The sequence below is a fragment of the Phoenix dactylifera genome, chromosome 15, assembly GCF_009389715.1.
Source record: "Phoenix dactylifera cultivar Barhee BC4 chromosome 15, palm_55x_up_171113_PBpolish2nd_filt_p, whole genome shotgun sequence".
NCBI lineage: Eukaryota > Viridiplantae > Streptophyta > Magnoliopsida > Arecales > Arecaceae > Phoenix > Phoenix dactylifera.
In genome coordinates this window covers 4,082,514-4,100,839 of record NC_052406.1, presented here as the reverse complement: position 1 = coordinate 4,100,839, position 18,326 = coordinate 4,082,514, and the positions used below count along the sequence as shown (strand labels likewise).

At 39.5% G+C, this 18,326-nt stretch overlaps 2 protein-coding genes and 1 non-coding gene across 4 annotated transcripts; 2 read left to right on the top strand and 1 right to left on the bottom strand.

The window, feature by feature from the left end:
- The first annotated feature begins 5,687 nt into the window (after positions 1–5,687).
- Positions 5,688–5,759, top strand: TRNAH-GUG. Its single transcript has one exon. It is a non-coding gene; the product is annotated as a tRNA-His (tRNA).
- Positions 5,760–5,979: 220 nt separating this feature from the next.
- LOC103704265 (E3 ubiquitin-protein ligase FANCL) lies at positions 5,980–11,056 on the top strand. 2 transcript variants are annotated; one of them, XM_026803521.2, is made up of 10 exons: positions 5,980–6,194; positions 6,530–6,600; positions 7,358–7,436; positions 8,695–8,769; positions 8,914–9,019; positions 9,096–9,153; positions 9,231–9,302; positions 10,090–10,223; positions 10,302–10,425; positions 10,616–11,056. In XM_026803521.2, the coding sequence occupies exons 1-10, from the start codon at positions 6,129–6,131 to the stop codon at positions 10,689–10,691; spliced, it is 861 nt and encodes a 286-aa protein (XP_026659322.2). In that variant the 5' UTR covers positions 5,980–6,128; the 3' UTR covers positions 10,692–11,056. The 2 variants fall into 2 exon arrangements, with proteins under 2 accessions (XP_026659322.2, XP_008785711.2); XM_008787489.4 differs by having other exon boundaries at positions 5,982–6,194; positions 8,905–9,019.
- A 5,206-nt stretch (positions 11,057–16,262) lies between these two features.
- Positions 16,263–17,955, bottom strand: LOC103704309 (probable xyloglucan endotransglucosylase/hydrolase protein 10). The gene is made up of 4 exons (XM_008787540.4): positions 17,522–17,955; positions 17,321–17,421; positions 17,047–17,240; positions 16,263–16,931 (listed from the first exon to the last, which is right to left on the bottom strand). Exons 1-4 carry the CDS (start codon positions 17,709–17,711, stop codon positions 16,529–16,531), a joined length of 888 nt encoding a protein of 295 aa, XP_008785762.2. The 5' UTR covers positions 17,712–17,955; the 3' UTR covers positions 16,263–16,528.
- Between the last annotated feature and the right edge of the window lie 371 nt (positions 17,956–18,326).

Sequence of the window (18,326 nt, the reverse complement as noted above, 5' to 3'; positions counted from 1 at the left end):
AAAGATTTTGAATATTTATATAGGATTAAAAAAATTAAAAATATCCTCCAGCTAATACTTTTTTAGATGAGGTTCTGGATTGTGACAAATAGTATCAGAGTAGATTCAGCTCATGGCCCATATAAATTAGAAAATACTGTAATGGACCAATCATGGTGCTTGTGATTAAATTTGAATGGTTTTAAACTTTTAGCCTAACGAAAACATCCGGACTTAAATAGGCAGAATATGTGAGAATCTATGCGGAGCTGCTTTTTTTCGGATGAGATTTTGGGTTGTAACAAATAGGGTCTATTGAGACTTAAGACTGATATGTTATCAATGGTATATTAAGGACGTGGGTAATCATAAATAAACTTTTTCCATTTTATAGAATCCATCCACTTTGAATGGAAGCTTTGATAAGCATTGGCTTCCTTGTTTCACATCCGATCTTCCACACAAATTATTTTTAGCCTTCCTTTTGCCCCCAAACATTAACCCCAAAATTGGTTGTACCAGTCAGTTAGTTGCTCCTTATCTTGGTAAAGTGAGAGAGAGAGAGAGACTTGCTTAGGATAACAGGAACTCAGTAAACCTATAGACAACAAAATCCTGATGATTACACTCAAGGCCCCACTTTCCACTATTCAAAAGCTCCCCGTGATCAGAGCTCGGAAGAGTCCTTTTTTTTCTTTCTACCGTAGTAACTTGTCAGCTAGTTAGAACAAACCAACAAACATCCCAACTCCCTCCACATCAACCTCAACACCTGCACTTAATCGATACTCGGCTTTACCAACTAATGACGTCCTCCCAAGGAGCTAATCCTCTACTTATATATTGCTGTGGAAAGGAATCATATGCAAACAGATGCCTCAGAGAATGAGATGAGATCTCCTTTGACCCTTTGAGAAGCCTTCAGAAAAACTTCCACCCCACCCCAAAAATAAATAAAAAGAGGAAAAGAATGAAGAGTTGGTGGGGCTCACAAGAGTGCAGAAGAAGGTCCTTTTTGTTCCCTTTAGATATGTGCACTAAATGCGCAGCCGGTGGGCGATCAAAGGCCTCTCGGGTAGCTTTCTGGCAGCCCATTTACTCCTCCTCTCCATCTTCCCTGTTCCTTTAGAGATGGCGGAACCCTCACCATCCGTTCCGACCTCTCCTTTGGACTCCCTAACTCCTCTCCACCCTTATAATTCATCACCACCGAAGGTGAGCCCCCCCGCCACAACCGCTCATTTCTTATCGACTTCTCGGGGCTCATCACCGATGGACAAGGTTGGCAGAGTCATCATCTTCATGATGGTCTTGGCCTCCGTCTTTGCTACATCCGTCACGTTGGCTCAGGTGATCGGGTCGATATCTTCTTCTCCTTCTCCTACCTACTCTTCTTCCATCAATACTACTTTCGAGGAGAAGAGGGCTGTGCCAACTGGTCCGAATCCTCTCCACAACAAGTAGATGTGCCGCACAGCTGGACAAGGTGAAAGCTCGTCGGAGGATGCGGTTTTGGCAAGATCTTTGGCTTCTTTATATTCTACGCTTCAATGTCTCTAGACTGGATCTATCTCCATTAGTGCCAATGCCAAATAAGTAGCTATCTCTAAGTTGGTGTATTGTTTGCCGAGGCAGTAATGCATGTCTACATTATTATTGGGCTGGAGATTGTATGATGCTTAATAACACATATATACTAATGTTCTGCTACACAATGCATTGATCTATATATTATCTGAAGAATACGTGAACTTTATGATATTTGAATGAAGAGCTATTCTTTATCATGCGATGAAACTTATTACAATATCGATCTTTTTACCACATATTCGTTTAATTTCTTATTAAATACATTGCGTCTCTTCCAAGAGTAAGAGCACATCATGGTGGCTATGAGTGAGTCTAGAACTCCTCAAACCCATGCTATGTCGGGTGCCTAATATATTACCATTATACAGCATGGAGTGTTTCTCAGTCACTTTTTGGATCTTTCGCTAAAGACTTCTATGGTTCGGCATTAGCTATATATGTCATGGCCTACTATGTTATGGCATGAAACAAATAACTAATACACAATTAGGACCATCTATGTTAAGTTGATTGTGTTAGTTCTCTTTATCCCAATATTTAAGTTTTGGATAATGTTAGAAATCATATAATATGGGCAGGATAAGGGAGTTGGCCGGTGCATGCGCTGGTGATTGGTGGAGTTTTGTGTTTGGGGGGGACTAGGAGAGAGTTGGAATAGGTGTCTCGTTATGGGACGGAAGGGGGTGGTTTGGGAAACAAACGTTTTCCTCTTGTCGCTTTGACGAGGGGCACGAGGTATTATTATAAAGATGGGAAGGTGGCGGCCCAACTATATGCAGCTTTTGCATTGTCGGGACTCGTTTGGTGGGTTCAGTTTAAGAGTGGTAATGGCAGAACAGCGGATAGGTTGGCAAAGGAGCACGACATAAATAACTTGGTACGATGAGTGGGCTTTGAGCAATTGGTACAAGGAGGGTTAAACTACGGTACGTATTCATTTGAAATCGTCTTTTAGCTAGCATCTTGCCAAAGAGACAAGAATGTAGAATCTTTTGCCGTGAGGCTGCGGTGCTGTGAATTCCTAAATGGTCGGCATAAAAAATAATAGGCAGCCATAAAATATCATGCTCTGCATGCAGGCATACATAAACTATTTTATTTGATGGCCATCCACCTCTTGATAGCGAACATTTATATCTGTATATCGTTCTATAGTGTGACGTGTGTACCTCAAAGGATTCATGCTCAAGAGTTAGTGGGCATGATGCAGGACGTTGTGTGAGTCAACTTGTTTAATTTGCAACATAATGTTATACGTTTTGTTGATACCATAATGTATGGGACCCTTGAATGTGATGTGTTCATTAAGGCTGCAAATAGGTTGGGTCGACTCGTGACCTGATCTGACCCGATCGGCTTAAACCTGATCCGACCTATTTTGGAGGACTTGTGAGATCGGGTCGGATCCTAAAATGGGACCCGTTCTATTTTTCGGTTCGAGTCTAGATTTATTGAGTTTAGACTCGACCCAACCTATTTGAAATTTAGATAATTTTGAGTTTTCAATCCTATGATTCAATCCGATCCGACCTAAATCTGTAAAATTATTTGGGCCCGCGGAGATGCAAACAAGTTTTAAAGCCATGAATGAGTTAACCCGACCTAGATCCGAACCGGATCCAAATTTTTTGGGTTGAGTTCAGTTATACATGGACCCGACCCGACCTAAATGACCTGTCAGATCAAAAATTGTAATAGTAGACCTGATTAGATCTGATCTGATTTTCCATTGGGTTCAATTTGGGTCCAAAATTAGGATCCGAACAAAAAACTAGGTTAGATCGGATCAAATTCGACCCATTTGCACCATAGTGTTCATCTCATTATAGATGGACTTCTAGCAATAGCCACCAGCTTGCACTGCAAGATCTATCCATCTTGCACCCAAGCCATACCAGGTACGGGTGCTGCACTGAAATTGGCAAGATAACATCGTATCTCAACCTCGATGAGCCTGACTTTCTGCACAAAGAAGCTGACTCCGAAAAACTGCCAGCCAAGAAAGGGTTATTGGTTAACATGTACGAATGTATTGGGCATAATTATGTCCCTCAAACCTCTTTAATCAGCAGCTTGCTACATGCCTCAACTGACATGCTAGTCTTTTGATGATGCTATTCATTGGCATGGCTTATGATGATAAATATTCTTTCTCAAAGAACAATCTTTAACAAAACAAACAGATAATCTAATAATAGGCTGAACATGTCTCGTACGTGGCAATAACAAAACCTCTCCATTCCCTAACAAGATAGACACAAATTCTTTAAAATAACTCGTTCAGTACCCCACCAAAACCAGTTCAATAATCCCAAGCTTTGGACCATCTCACAGGAATCATGTTATCTTTGGCCAGGTTGTTGCCAGAGTTCTCGCCCAAAGAAAGGACTTCAAGCACTTGATTCACGGCAAAAGAGATGGCTGACCACATCCTTCAAGCACTAAAATTTTGACTCCTTAGGAAATCTGGACCACTGCCAGCATCGAGAGCACTTGCGTCCGTTCCATTACTGACTCGGGGAGAGGGACCAGCAGCTAACGTTAATTAACCTCGTGTCAGCGGTGCAGCGTTGTCCATTGCTGGAATTGGGTCTAATATAACAAATTTACATAACCATTAGATTTGGTTAATCAAATATGATGGAGGGATTGCCCCAAACCATCCAGTTCTAGAGCTAATGATGTTGTTACTGCCTAGAGAAACAAACCTTGTCGCTCCTTCGTTCTATGTTTATTTGATGGGAAAACTACACAATGCAACAAAAATGGGTTTCTCCAATTCTTACCTGCCGACGCAACAAAGAAACGCCGATCATTTAGGCATCGCACTAAAATTTGCTGACGCTTTTTAGTAGCGTCGGAAGAAATCCAGTATTATTCCTATTGTAATAGATTTTGTAATTTATTAAAAAAATAATAAATTGAGCATTTATTGTTGTTTCGGTGTTTTTTTTTAATTTTAATTTTTATTTATCTTATGCTATTAGAAAAAGCATAATCAAAAGAAACAGGTAAAAAAATCAATCATGAAGAACGAATTTCTTGTTAATCTCTCTACAGATTTTTTTTTTCCTCAAAAGAATTAATTAGGTTTTTAATTTTTTTTAAAAAAATAATTCTTACGGCATTTCAAAGCATTGTTAGAATAATTATTGCCGACGCTTTAAAGCATCGGCAAAGCTCCCGTTTTTGCATCGGAAAGAAAATTACTGGCGCTTATAAGCGTCAGTAAAAACCATTAAAAATGTCACCAAAATTTGTAGGAACATGTTGATTAAACTATATTTTCTCCCTTTCCCGGGGCTAGCCTTTTCTTCTATGTTTTGGTTAGCCTATTTATTAATTGCGCCTATAAATGAACCCACGGGGGTAGGCCAAACCAAAGTGCACGCCATGCCTTAGTGTGGGCCGAGGTGGTTTTAGCTGCATATAAATCGGGATGGAAACATAGGTATTTGCATGGGAAAACTACGTTGATTAAACTATATTCTCCCCTTTCCACGGCCAAGCCTTTTCTTCTTTTATGTATTGGTTGGCTTATTTATCAATTGCGCCTTTCGTTTCCAATAAATGAACCCCTGGGGGGAGGCCAAAACCATAGGTATTTGCATGGAGACTTGTCCAAAGCCAATCTACGTGAGAATTGCTATGCATTATTGAGCCACTTTTCTCTCTCTTAAAAAAAAAGGAAAAATGTTGAGCTACTCCGACTTGTTCTTAAACCATAGTGAACCAACCTGAATCGAGCATGTAACATTCATGAACTGTCCCTAGACCAGTCCTATTGGATTAGAAACCCAGGGATACCGGTAATATCTTGAACTAGTAACAATTTCTTCTCATATGCTCATGTTCATGAAACATTCTAGCTTTTGGTATGGATACATCTGAGTTGGAGAGAATTACACTTTTAGGGCATCCAAATGAAGGAAGCCATTTGATCAGCACCATGCATTTTTATTGTTGATTTATTCTATTCTTTGGTTCGTATAATTTCGTATATCTAAACATTATTTCTGGTCAAATACAGGAGAAACTCTCGCTTCAATGCATTAAATTATAATTTATAACTTTCAAATCTATTTATATACATACTCGATATTTACGTTGTCAACATTGTGGCTGTAGTTTAGTGGTAAGAATTCCACGTTGTGGCCGTGGAGACCTGGGCTCGAATCCCAGCAGCCACATTCCTTTTTTTGTCCTATACGGTCTTTAATTTTTCTAAAATGAATTTTCCAACCCATGTGGAATTAATTGCCAGTATATTTTAATTGTATTGTCTTATTTTTTTCCTTCTATAAAAATATAATTTGACCATATTTTAATTTTTTATTTCCAAATCTAAATTTTTTATGAACAATTATATATTTTTTGGTCCAATGGTTCTCTCAGTCATCCCTTCTATTTTTTTTCCCGGTCGGAATTTATCCCTTTTTATTTTCCCCTCTTTTTGATGAAATATTTCCCCCTGAAAGTTTCTACTACGTTTCTTTTCCCCCTTCTCTTTTCAAACCATATAATCTTCCATTAGGATTTAGATTTTAGGTGTCCTCTCAATGGAACAAAGTAGACGCCGAGAACCGCCCCCGCCTCCCCCTTTCTACCGCTCCATCTTCTCCGAGGTCAAACCCTATTCTTGCTAATGCTTTCCTTTTTCCTTTGAACTTGAATCCCATATAGTCTATTGAAATAATGCCCCCATATTAGTCTCAATATTCTATGACATCTATCTCGGTCGAAATTCCGTTGAATTTATGCTCTGCTGATTCGTTTTTGTGTGTGTGTGTGTGTGTGTTCTGATTATGATGTAATAGCAAGTGTTTATCTACAATTAGCAGGACAATTTATTGCGCTCTGTCCATATAATTTTGGTGATTTTTTCAACATCTACATCATGTTATTTTCCGCTTATGTTACTTTTCTTCGTTCATGGATTGTATTCATTTGGTGCACCCAGATAGAAGAGGTTGGATGGGAGCATCTTATAAGATCGGAGGAAGATCTATCCTCTCTCAGCTTTCGCATTTTGTAAGATGAGACAACCAACTTATGTTAACGCTATCTATTATTTCTACCTCCTTTTGAATCCATACCGTTAAGCCGAGAAAATATTTTCGAATTGTGTACTACTCCACTTCTGCCAGCTGAGCTCTTTTGCATGAAGTTCAATATTGCTTCCAATCCCCTGCATGTTTAAACCTCCATTAGAAAGTTGTTTCAGATTTGACAAAATACTTCATTTGAACTAGTTGTAGAACATTATCTTTCGCACTTCAATCATGGCTGTGTTTTGATCCATCAACAACACCTCTTTGTTATATGAGGAGATGAAATAATTTATTGGGTGAGCTTCCATTGTCTGATCTGTAGGATTATCTTTTCATTTCCTCTTGAGCTTATACCTCCATCGGCAAGAGTAGATTTCCTGCGTGTGTACAATAACCATTTGGATGTCTCAGACCAACTACCTAGCCACCCACACCCAGAAGCAATTTCCCAGTCCTCCGGTGAAGATATCTCTATGCTCTCTGAATACCGACTTGCATTATGAAACTGGTGAAGGAAAAAATTGGAAAGTTGTGTAGAGGAAACGGATGGATTTTAGAGTCATTCCGCATATTCCATTTTAGCCCTAGCATATACGATGGGTTGCTTATGAATTGATAGTTGCACAGATCTTCTTATGTATTATTTGTTATGAGTTGATGATTATTCTCCCCATCATTGGTTTTATTTCTTTCATTAATTTTCATTTGGTTTGGTTTTCCTTGTTTCTGATTATTAGAGATAAGAAAGGACGGGCACATATTCTGGAGATAGCTTTGCCCCGAAACTATCCTGAAGGTGCTCCATCAATTGCTGCGGTTGGTTGCTCTCTCTTTTTTTTTTGTTGATTTTGATTCTTTTTTATCCTCTTTTTTAATCATGACTTCTTGGTGAAAATTGAGTCCAAGCAATTCATTTACTGGTAGGTAAGAGACATGTCTTAACAACAGACCATCCTTTAAGCCTCTGTAATTTTTGTTTAAGTATGATAGATGTTTTACATGTCTAGTTGTTATATTGCCGTTTGAGACAATTAAAGGAATTAGGGATAACAACGTAACTGCTGACAGCCTCATGCATACACCATATCATAGTAGTAATGCGTTAAACTTGATTTTCTTGGTTCTGTGACTACATATCCATATTTTGAATTGAGTTGAATTAATAACTAAAGCTTTCATTGATCAGATTATATGCAACCAAGTATAACAGATTATGAATCTCTTTTGTCCTAAGTTTGGCCACTCTTGTTACTATGCCGTGGATAATAATTATACATATACAAAGTCCACTTCTTATAAATTTTGAGATGGGTGTATGTCCTACTACTTTGTATATTTCCCCTTTTGTTTTAGTTATTTGGTCTTACTTCTCTTAGCCAGCAGAACGCATATATATGGCCTCCAAATTCCCATCATTTTTACTATTTCACTCTTTCCTCCTTTACTTGGAAACTTGGTCTAAATAACAACAATAACTTTACATTAAAAAAAAGACCCTCCTGTACTATTTAACTGTGTATTACATGAACTCAAAATATGATAACAGCAGAGGTAGAGTCATGAAATATTATAAGGAGATTCCTCCCCTTTTCTTAAAAAAAGGAAATATTAAAAGGGGAACTTTTTTTATCTTCAATAATTCTTGAAAAGATTGCAGGCATTAGATGGGCTATGGAACCGTGAGAGAGCTGTCTAGCACCTAGGTGCTTGGCAGGTGCTTCGGTGGCCACTTAGAGGTCAAGACAGCCCAAAAATAATAAATCCAATAAAACAATAAATATAAGAAAAAAAATCTAAAAGTAGTTATAATTCCAAAAGAAATGAAATTTGGCATTATCAAATTTGATATAACTCAACGAGAAGCACCAGCTTGGCAACCTGATACTAATTTAAAATCAATGTCATCCTCCAAAACAAACATGACAATTTAAGTGTCTCCTTGTTGGCCAAGGAAGCCATCTTTTTAAAAATATTGTGCGAAATGCTGGAACTATTGACTCTGTTAAAGGAAGAAAACAAATCTCTTAAGATGTTCTTCTAAAATATGATTCATATGATTTCCCTTTTTTTGCAGGATGTACCTTATATCTGTGATATAGAGTGGTCAAAGAGCTCAAAATTGAAGAATATTCTACAACAATTCAGAGAGGTACATGGAAAAGACATCTTATTTAATAGTTCCTTGAAGATGCTTAATGCATCAAGTCCTGCTTTTACCTTTGCCTTCAGCCTATGGAATTGATCCTTCTGTAATGACCCTTAATGATTTTACAATGATACACAGCATTTGCAGAAGTTGCAGGAGTTTTGGTCTATCATGGAAGATATTGACAGAAATCTGTGGATTCTAGATCCAAAACAGCCATCTCTTGCCACATCCTATCGACAGATTTGCCTTGGTGAGGCTTTCTTTTAATGGTGATGATGATTAGTGTTTGTTATCACAGATACTTACTTGGTCATAAATTTTTTTAGGTAATGACTGCTACCTCTTGTTATATGTATATGCTCGCAATCCATGGTCTTTGCCAGAGTAAGTTTACTATCAAACAGTGGTCATTTATTCTTGCTTTATTGATGTTGATGATCAATAATGTCCAATAATTCCAGGTGCCATTTTTTTGGTCCAGATTCCACTGTAGATCTACTGAGAAAGAACTGGAGGAAAAACGGCAGGAAATGGTACATGCTAGTCATTTCATTTCTTCTAGGAATATGTTTTCTGTCAAGCTAGTAATTTCTGATCTTCCATTCGAGTAAATTACTGTTTATCTGTTGAAAAGTAACAGACTCGTCAGTAATCTAACCATCATGTATGTATTCTGTTTAAGAACTGGTATTTCTTGTGCACACCCAGATGTGAGCACTGACAGGTAGTCTCTCATGACTATCAAGTTCTTGAACTTGTCAGCTATGGCTCATATTCTTGGATGAGCTTGTCACTTGCTGCTTTCAGTGATCAAGTGATTGAATATCATTTTTTTTTGTCCCATATATGACCTATTCTGGGTCTGTGCCCATAATTTAAGTTGGTAAGTATCTAATTCTGTTACACCTACAATTTTGTTTTTGATCCATTTGGCCAACCCTAATTGGGTTTGAATGCTGCCAAGTTGGGTATCTGTGTAGTTACGAGGAAAGACTAAGATCTTCCTTGGTCAAGGATTTGATAAGCTGTGGCTTCCAATAGCCATGATAACTATGAAATCCTCAGTCAGAACAATTGGATCCTGTCCAATAATATTTCATTGATCATACAAGAATCCGAAAAGGACTTAAAATTTGAGCCACAGTCTACGGAACACAAGGGTGCTGTTCTTATTAAGAGCAGAACGTACAGAAGAAAGAAGAAAAGGTTAAAATCTAAGAATAATCGCTTAACACCAATTCCTGATTTTTATGGTCATGCGATATGCTGTCATTAGCCATAGAGTTTGCATTGATGCATTGCCTGTTTTCTGATGCTTAGGACTAAGGATAAACCTTTTCATGAAAATCTGGCTACTCTTCTGGAGACTACATTACCTAGACCTCACACCGTTAGCAATGAAAATGATGAGCAAGTTGATTGTGGAATTTGTTATGCTCAGTACCTGCCTGTTGGTAAGGTTGATTGCCTCATAGAATATTCGTTAAGTAGCTTGCCCACTTATTTGCTAATTGGCTTTAATGTTCTTGAAGATGATGAATTTGGAGATAATAGTGGAAGTGCACCGGACTATACTTGTGAAAATCTGAGTTGCAGTAGAGCTTTTCATACAGTATGCCTCAGGGACTGGTTGCGATCAATTACAACAACAAGGCAGTATGTTGCAAAGATTTCCTCAGCTGTGTTTTTATTTCCTGTTCAATAGGTTGATGCCTTACCAACAGCTGGTAGCTCAGCTGGTTGGTACCCATCTCTCCATGTGAGAGATGTCAGCTTCAAACCAGAGAGGTGGTGAGTAATCATCATTAAAAAAAATTGATGTCTCTCTCGTATCTTTGATTGGCAGGTCATTTGATGTTCTATTTGGGAACTGCCCTTACTGTTCTGAATCAGTAGCAGTTAAAGTTGGTAACTGCAGTTAACAGATTCGTATAATCTCATCATCTATGAACCATTATTTTGGAGAAATACAGCATATGATTAGTGTTCTTTTCTTTGGTGGCCTTCAAAATATCCAGAAGTGCTGGAAATATCTGAGCTTGATCTTCTGGCATGTCCAGTCTCTTGGTATATTAGTAGAATTTTCTTTATATGCATAAAAGATTAAATAGACAAGCTTTGTGAAGCAGTTAATTATACAGTATTTTGAGCCTTTGAGAAAGGACCTGTCTAGGTGTTTGAAGCTGGTCTTTTTGGAAAATTTGAGAGAAATCATAGTATGATATTTTTCCTTTTCCCACCATTTGACGGTTTTCTCCGATGCCATCTCTTAGATTTTACATATTCTCATATCCAATTCATCTTCACAATTTAGGCTGTAATTGTTTTGTACCCAGGCTTCATTTCAAAATGGTGTTCAAGCTGGCCTCATCTTAGGCATTGTGAGCTATTAAGCTGGGTCTAAAATCTGCCTGAATGAGCCAACTTTTTACTTGCATCGGTGCTTGCAATCATCTTTGCAAGCTAGCAAGAATTAAGATTTGGCTCATTTTATAAGATGTGAGCCTCAAACTATTTGTGGGAATTAGTTTACTCTTCTGATTGGTTAAGCTTGAATAAGGTAATTATTGAGCTAAGCACTAGTTGTTGACAACGGCTTGTAATGCATGCCGTAAAGGAATACTTGCACATTCTAATACATGTTTTTGTTTTATACTTTCATTCCTTTTTCATTTGGCCATTGTCTCAAGAAATATATATTGATCATGCCAACCTATGTGGAGGTTCCTATATGCCGAATGTATTAATTCTGTTGGAAATCCCTAATGCCACTGCCTCACACATAGGGGTGGCAATCGGGTCGGGTTGGACATAAACGGGTCGGGTCAAATGTAAGTCGGGTCAAAAAATCATAAACCTGAACCCGACCTGTTTATTAAACGGGTCAGAAAATTACAACCTGAATCTGACTTGTTTATTAAACGGGTAATCCGACCCGATCCGTTTAATCCTTTTAATAAAAAAAAAACTTCTCATGAATCTCATCTCGTTCGGTCGTTCCCCAGTCCCACGGAATCCGTTCGGTCGTTCTCTACCAGTTTAATCCGCCGGCCAGATGTAGGCGAACCTGAGGTCCTGAACGGCTGAACCCATTCTCCACCGTTCTTCCTCCCATCCTGTCGCAAACCCGCACTCCCCATGGAAGAAGATGATGATCTCTGGCTCGACGACGACGACAACCTGGCTCGATGATGACCTGGCTCGACGACGACGATCTCTGGTTCGATCCAGCGGAGGGCCCAACTTCCAGCATCTCTTCTCCCCCTCCTCCTTAGGGTTTGGCTCTGAGGGGTTCGATGGATCCGACGACGAGGAGAATAGAAACCTAACGGAGGTGGAGATAGTGTACCTTGAGGAGATGCAGAACTCGTACCTTCTTATCGCCGCCGCCGCCGTCGATGCCGGAACCCTAACCTTAAGCCATTAGGGCGGGCTCGGGGTCTTGCGGGCCGAAGAAGGAGAACGGAGAGAGGGGAGGGCTCGAAACCCTAACCCTAGCCCCCCCCCCCACCACCCTCGTGCTCTCGGATTCCCCCCTCCCCCCCTCCTCAAGGTCGTCGAACCCCTGGTACCCTTCATCTCCGGCGTCCTCCCCGCCACTCGATTTCAGGTCGGTGGCATCTAGGGGCGTCGCAGGGGTCGTCGGGGCCGAGGATGGTGAGGGGACGGGTCTTGAAGGGGGTCTTCCAGGGGTCGTTGATCGCTGACTAAGGAGGAGGAGGAGGAGGGTGCCATGGAGCTTCGGCCTTCGGGTAGAGTCGTAGAGACTAAAGAGGATCGAAGCCTTCGAAGGGAAAACGGGTCAACCTGTTTCAAAGGAAACAAAAGAGGATGCGGAGCAGCGGAGTTGCGGACTAGACCACGGGAAAAAAAACACTGTTCACATCAAATTATAAACGGGTTAAATGGGTCAAACAACTAAAACATGTAACCGACCCAATTAATAAACAGGTTAAACGGGTCAACCTGTTTACGATCCGAACCTGTTTATGCCAAACCCAAACCTGTTTATGGCGGGTCGAACACGGGTCGGATTGGCGAGTCGGGTCATATTTTGCCCCCCCTACTCACACATGTCTAGTCTCTACACCTAGCCAACCAATTCACAACTTGATTGACATATAAAAGATGTGGTAATAATAGAAAAATAGGAAGCCAAGCACTATCCTCTTAGAGTTTAAGCTGGTTCTCAGAAGGCTAAGCATGCATATGAGGTACTTATCAAGAGTGAGGGCAGCAGCTTTGGAACATTTATGTTTGCCGTTTACAGTTGTTTGGCCTAATTTAAGCCATCTCTTATTGCTCAAATTTGAACTTTTCAAATAATTTTTACAGGGAGCCAATCGAATGGCATCTCAAAGTGGTTTATGAAAGTTTTAGTAGTTTCAGGCCAATACTTGAACCCTCATTTGTCCAAAATTGGAATTATTTAGCTTAAATTCATTTCACCCTAAGTTGGATGTAAAATCCTTAATAAAAGATAAATCCTTGGTAGCCAAAAAAAAAAGTTCACAACTAGAATGTGTCGGTCTAGGGATGCAAATCATGCAATTGGAAAGTTGCAGATTGCTATCCAACATGATGTGATTTTTTTTTCCTGAACTGTTGAGCTTGGATTCCTTGGTTAAAACTACCCATCAAAACTTTAGGCAATGTTTTTCTTAATGGTGTTTCTACATTAAAGATGGTAGCCCTTTCTTCGGTTCTTTCTTTCATGAAGGGATGGTACTTGATTGAACTAGGGCAAAAAAAAAAAAGAGAAAAAACTCAAGAAAGCCATAATAAATTTCTTGAAGGACATAGAGAAAAATTGCATATAGGAATCCCATGTATGAGATATTGGCAGTGAGCATCAAAATGGAGAGGGGAAAAAAAAGGGAGAAAAAACTCAAGAGAACCGCAATGAATTTCTTGAAGGAGATAGAGAGAAGTCGCATATAAGAATCCCATGTATGAGCTATCGGGAGTGAGCAAATCAAACCAACGTCCCATTCACCCATCTAACAACCAAAAAGCCCTTTAAATTTCCCGTCTTCCTTCCTTTCTGATGACAAGGCCTTGTGAATCGGAGTCTTTCAAAAAATTTCCCCTCTCACTTGGATGGATGGAAATCAGAAAGATAAAGTGTCATGCAAAAAGAACTCACCAACTGGCCTAAGAATCCTCCATGTGCGGCGATCTCAAGTCCTGTCCTACTTAACAATGGTGGTTGTATGATAAGCAAGTGAACATAAAGCACTCGGACAATGGGACCCTCAGAAGAACCCAGATAGGGCCAAACGGTACCAGTTAGGTTTTGGGTGGTTCTCCATCACTATAATTGTTATCACAAACCACCTCAATCACAAGAAATGGTACATATGATGCAATTGCCCCATATCGACATTGATATGTTCATTAGGCGCAAGGTTTAATATCATATTAGGGCCGGCCGATGTGATCCAATGTGAGAGAAATATGTGAGGGTGCAAAGCACTACGTGGATGGTTGGGGGATATGTATTGATTGGCAACCGGCCCTTTGTCGGCCTCCTTTCTCTGCTCGTTTTCTTTTCTTCTCTTTCATTCTCCTTCTTCCCTTCCGACAACCGCATCTCGGTTGCGTAGCCGGAATCGTCTTGGTCTGTCGCTGGTACGGTTCGGGACGCTTCTAATCAAGCAATTTGGGACGGTTCCGCTCCTGATTCGAGACGATTTTGCCGACCTTGATATATGGCCTAAGCTGAAACAAAACTGGCTTGGAAGTAATATAATATGATTTTGCATCTACTTAGATCCTCCTCAAATTTAAGAAAGTTAATCTCTTTGTGAGAACTTTTCTTTAATTAATCATCTATTTTTTGTTGTTAGTGATATCTTAGATGTGCTTGTTAATTAATCTTATGCTGATAGGTTGCTGATATGCTTATATCTTGTTACACATACATGTACCTGATTTTTTGATTCAGTGAAATATGATTGGTAATGGGTTGTTCATATCCTTGTCCATGTACCTACATGAGATAGGGTTTTGCATGGATCTGCTGAAATTAATAGCCCCTCAGCAACTTCAGTACAAAACTATATGTTTTTTATGTACGCATAAAGATACCCATATACAGATACACAATAATAGAGAACTCGGTTCTGGGATTTAAGGCCTTGTTACTTCTCTTGGATGGTCATAGTTAATAGGGTGAAGTAAAACTATTGATTGATTTGTTCTTGAACAGACTTTGGTGTGACCTACACAGAGTACAGCCCTTCATTCCAATAATCCAGAAGTACACCTCTAGCTGTTGGGAAAAGTTTGCTTATAATAATATTAACACTGTTTGCTCAGAAAAAATAACACGCAAATGTGGTGAGGCATGATCTTACATGCATGTATTGAAGGTACATACCTCTCCATGCATTCCCATATATGCAAATTATGAGAGTATGCCTGAACTATGAACTATCAGTGGTTAATGCAATGGGTGCCATTAGCACTGAATTTTAGTTCATTTCTAAACTTTTTTGATGATGTAAATGGTACAGGTAATAACTTATCATAGTCATATTTTAAGGTCTGATATTTTTCGAGAAATTTGTCTTCCTTCCAACATGAGAAAAGAACTATATACATGGTTGAGTGATTGAAGATTAAATGGTTATATAAATCCATTTAATGGGCATGTGGAGTTTATATGGTGAAGGAGATTGATGAACAACTCATCCCAATGCCTTCGGTAATAATACTGGGTCTACTGTACTAAAAACACTTCTTTGGGCATGAGGCTCTCACAATTCTTCTGTAGACTGACATTGTACAAGAAAAGACTTAAACACTAAATTCACAGTGCAATTGAGCAGAGGAGGCTAATATGCTCCATTGTACCCTATACCACTTGAATTTGGCCTGATTTTTGTACACATGTCATCTAATGAATGAAATTACCAATTTATTGGTTGGCATTGCTTTAAATCTAAATAAGAAAAAATTTCATAACATGTCATTTAGTCTCTATGAAGAAAAAGTTCACAGTGCAATTGATAAATGAATTGGACCACAGTTGGTCCACCTTGGATTATCTTTGAGAAATGGCAATTGAGTGGTGCATGAATTTGGATAGGGTCAAGTCAGGTCTTTCGAGCCGCCTGCTTGGCATGTTTCTACATTGATTTTACTCTTGAACTCGAAAGTAACAACATCAAGTCCCCATCTGGGTTGGTTCAGGACATAACAAAGGCTTCAATCATCTATCGATGGCAGAAAGATACCCATCCATTGAATACATAATGTCCATATCTAGATGATCAATGAAGTTATTAGCCTTTAGATGAGGAGATCCATCATCCTATGATGAGATAAAGTATACCTTCAATTCACATATCCATGACTTGATTCCATATATGTTATCATGCATGATATTAACTAATGAGGTCCATAAAGGTCGATGTTTGGAGAAGTTTGGAGAGGAAATTTACAACTAGGAGCCATAACCTGTAGTTGTTTGAGATAGCATGGTCATGTATATGCACCGTATAACGCATTTAGCCGATTGGTGGAATTATGATGATTATAATGTTGTCCTTTGAAAGCCAGTGAACGAAGAAATTTGATCGCAAGGGTGACAGAAACTTATAGGTGTGCTCTTCATACATTTGCTATTATTGTTGCCTAAGAAAAATATATCAAAGGCCAACCAAAAGCTCATTCATCATCAGTTCCTCATTCGATGTGATCAACACACACCAGTTTAATTTGCTGGCATTCCAAGGGGTGAATCCCTCTTAGACTAGTACTTGGGAAGAGAGCACTCCCTTGGTAGCTTATTTTGGAACCTCTTGGGGTCCTGGCAGTAGTCATAGATGAGGTGGTACTTCATGACCCATTTGAACAGCCTCCTCTGGCTCCATGTAAGGCTGCTGAACCTGGGCTTGTTCCACCAATTGGTGGAGCTATCAGCCCTGCAAAACCTTGGGTTCCCCTTCCACACACAAGCATCAATCTTGTAGTTTCTCATTGAGGCTATGAAGGGGCCCTTTGACCAGTCAACCTTGTCGCGCCCTCCCCTCGTAGCCCAGTTGTCTCCATTCCATAGGCTCACCTTCAGAGACATTGGCTGCCATCTTGGAAAGGCCGCACCTTTGTCTGCATGATTTCTATACACTCTTATTGGCACCCAATCTACCATAAACCTGCAAGAGGAAGACCAGTGTAATCTATTAGCCTCAATTCAAATGAACCATTAATCTTTCAGCATCTCTCTCTCTCTCACACAAACACACATTTTTAGCATACGAAAAGGCTTACACTATTTGATAACGGTTCCAAAGAATTGAATAGGTGTGGAAGTCTCTGGTTGGATCGAACCATAGATAGATCCTCTCCTCTCGGTTGTCCAAACCATCAGCAAATACATTTGTTTGCAGAATGTATGGCTGCCCGGTCACATTTCCTAAGAATTCAAAGTCTATCTCATCTCGGTTCGGTTGGTCAGATGTGAGCTGCATGGCAAATAAACACATGAATTCCATATCTCCAAAGAAGAAGATATTATGTCAATCGAGAACACTAATGCACTCACATAGAATGCTAGGACAGTGCCTGCAGAGTAGCCCGGTATCAGTTTAATCTGCATGTCAATCTGCCCGAACAAGAACATATCGTTCGAGGCGATAGATGACCCTAGGACATAAAAAGAGATTCAGTAAGTTGACTGCATGCTGAGAAATAGTCCCAAAAAATTCTTCTCCCTATTGTTCTTATTTTGTTAATTTGAGATTACCTGACTCTTGGTCTAGCTTCAGGCTCCTTGCATGCCCATCTGCTGAAGTGTTCACATGGCTAGGAGACCATGTAATGTAGAAATCACCATTAAAATTCCCGGTGGAGACGACAGAAGCAATAGCAATACTGATAAGATTCAAAAATGAAAGCGCAAGGACATGAGTGGCTCTATTGCATATATTAGCCATTATGCTACTGTGGATCGGGGGGTGGTCATGCAAGAGATGGAGAAGACTTAATGTTATATAGGACTGGACCCAACAGAATATGTAGAAAGAAGGAAGAAATATAGTTTTGCTGTGAAGCAAGAATGCCTTGAGGGAGAAGCAAAGGAATGTTTAATTGTGTCCGAGTATTGTCCTTGACATCTATGGACGGTACAAAGATATGGTCATTGAATGGAACTAGTTGAAAGTTTGGTATATGTTGTGCAGCAGACAGGGTTCTTTTCATACTTCTTTTCCAGATGACTTGATCTGATTTTGTTTTAGAACTAGCTTTGATGTCACTCAACATAGGTGGCCACAAAAGATGTCATTAGATAGTGATGTCAGTTACGGTAATCATCAACTGAATAATTAAAACAAACCAAATGAGATCATCACTGAGTCAGGACTTGGAAGGCAAGGTGTTCAAAGAGTAAGAAATCCATGAGCACGGAGCATGCGACCCTTTTCTACCAAGAAAATAGAACTGTACAGCCTTTTATAACAGCAGATCCTATCATGCCAATCGTTTGCCACAGGAAACTATAGGCTGCTCTTAAAGATCAAATTCTTTATAGGTATAGATAACGAAAGCAT

Bases quoted from the DNA above. Each gene is read 5' to 3' on its own strand.
- LOC103704265 (XM_008787489.4), top strand. From the start codon at position 6,129: ATGGAACAAAGTAGACGCCGAGAACCGCCCCCGCCTCCCCCTTTCTAC. The intron at 9,303-10,089 runs GTACATGCTAGT...TCTGATGCTTAG, and splicing joins AGGAAAAACGGCAGGAAATG to GACTAAGGATAAACCTTTTC. The intron at 10,426-10,615 runs GTATGTTGCAAA...TTTGATTGGCAG, and splicing joins TCAATTACAACAACAAGGCA to GTCATTTGATGTTCTATTTG.
- LOC103704309 (XM_008787540.4), bottom strand. From the start codon at position 17,711: ATGGCTAATATATGCAATAGAGCCACTCATGTCCTTGCGCTTTCATTT. The intron at 17,422-17,521 runs GTAATCTCAAAT...TTTATGTCCTAG, and splicing joins GAAGCTAGACCAAGAGTCAG to GGTCATCTATCGCCTCGAAC. The intron at 16,932-17,046 runs GTAAGCCTTTTC...TTCCTCTTGCAG, and splicing joins TGGAACCGTTATCAAATAGT to GTTTATGGTAGATTGGGTGC.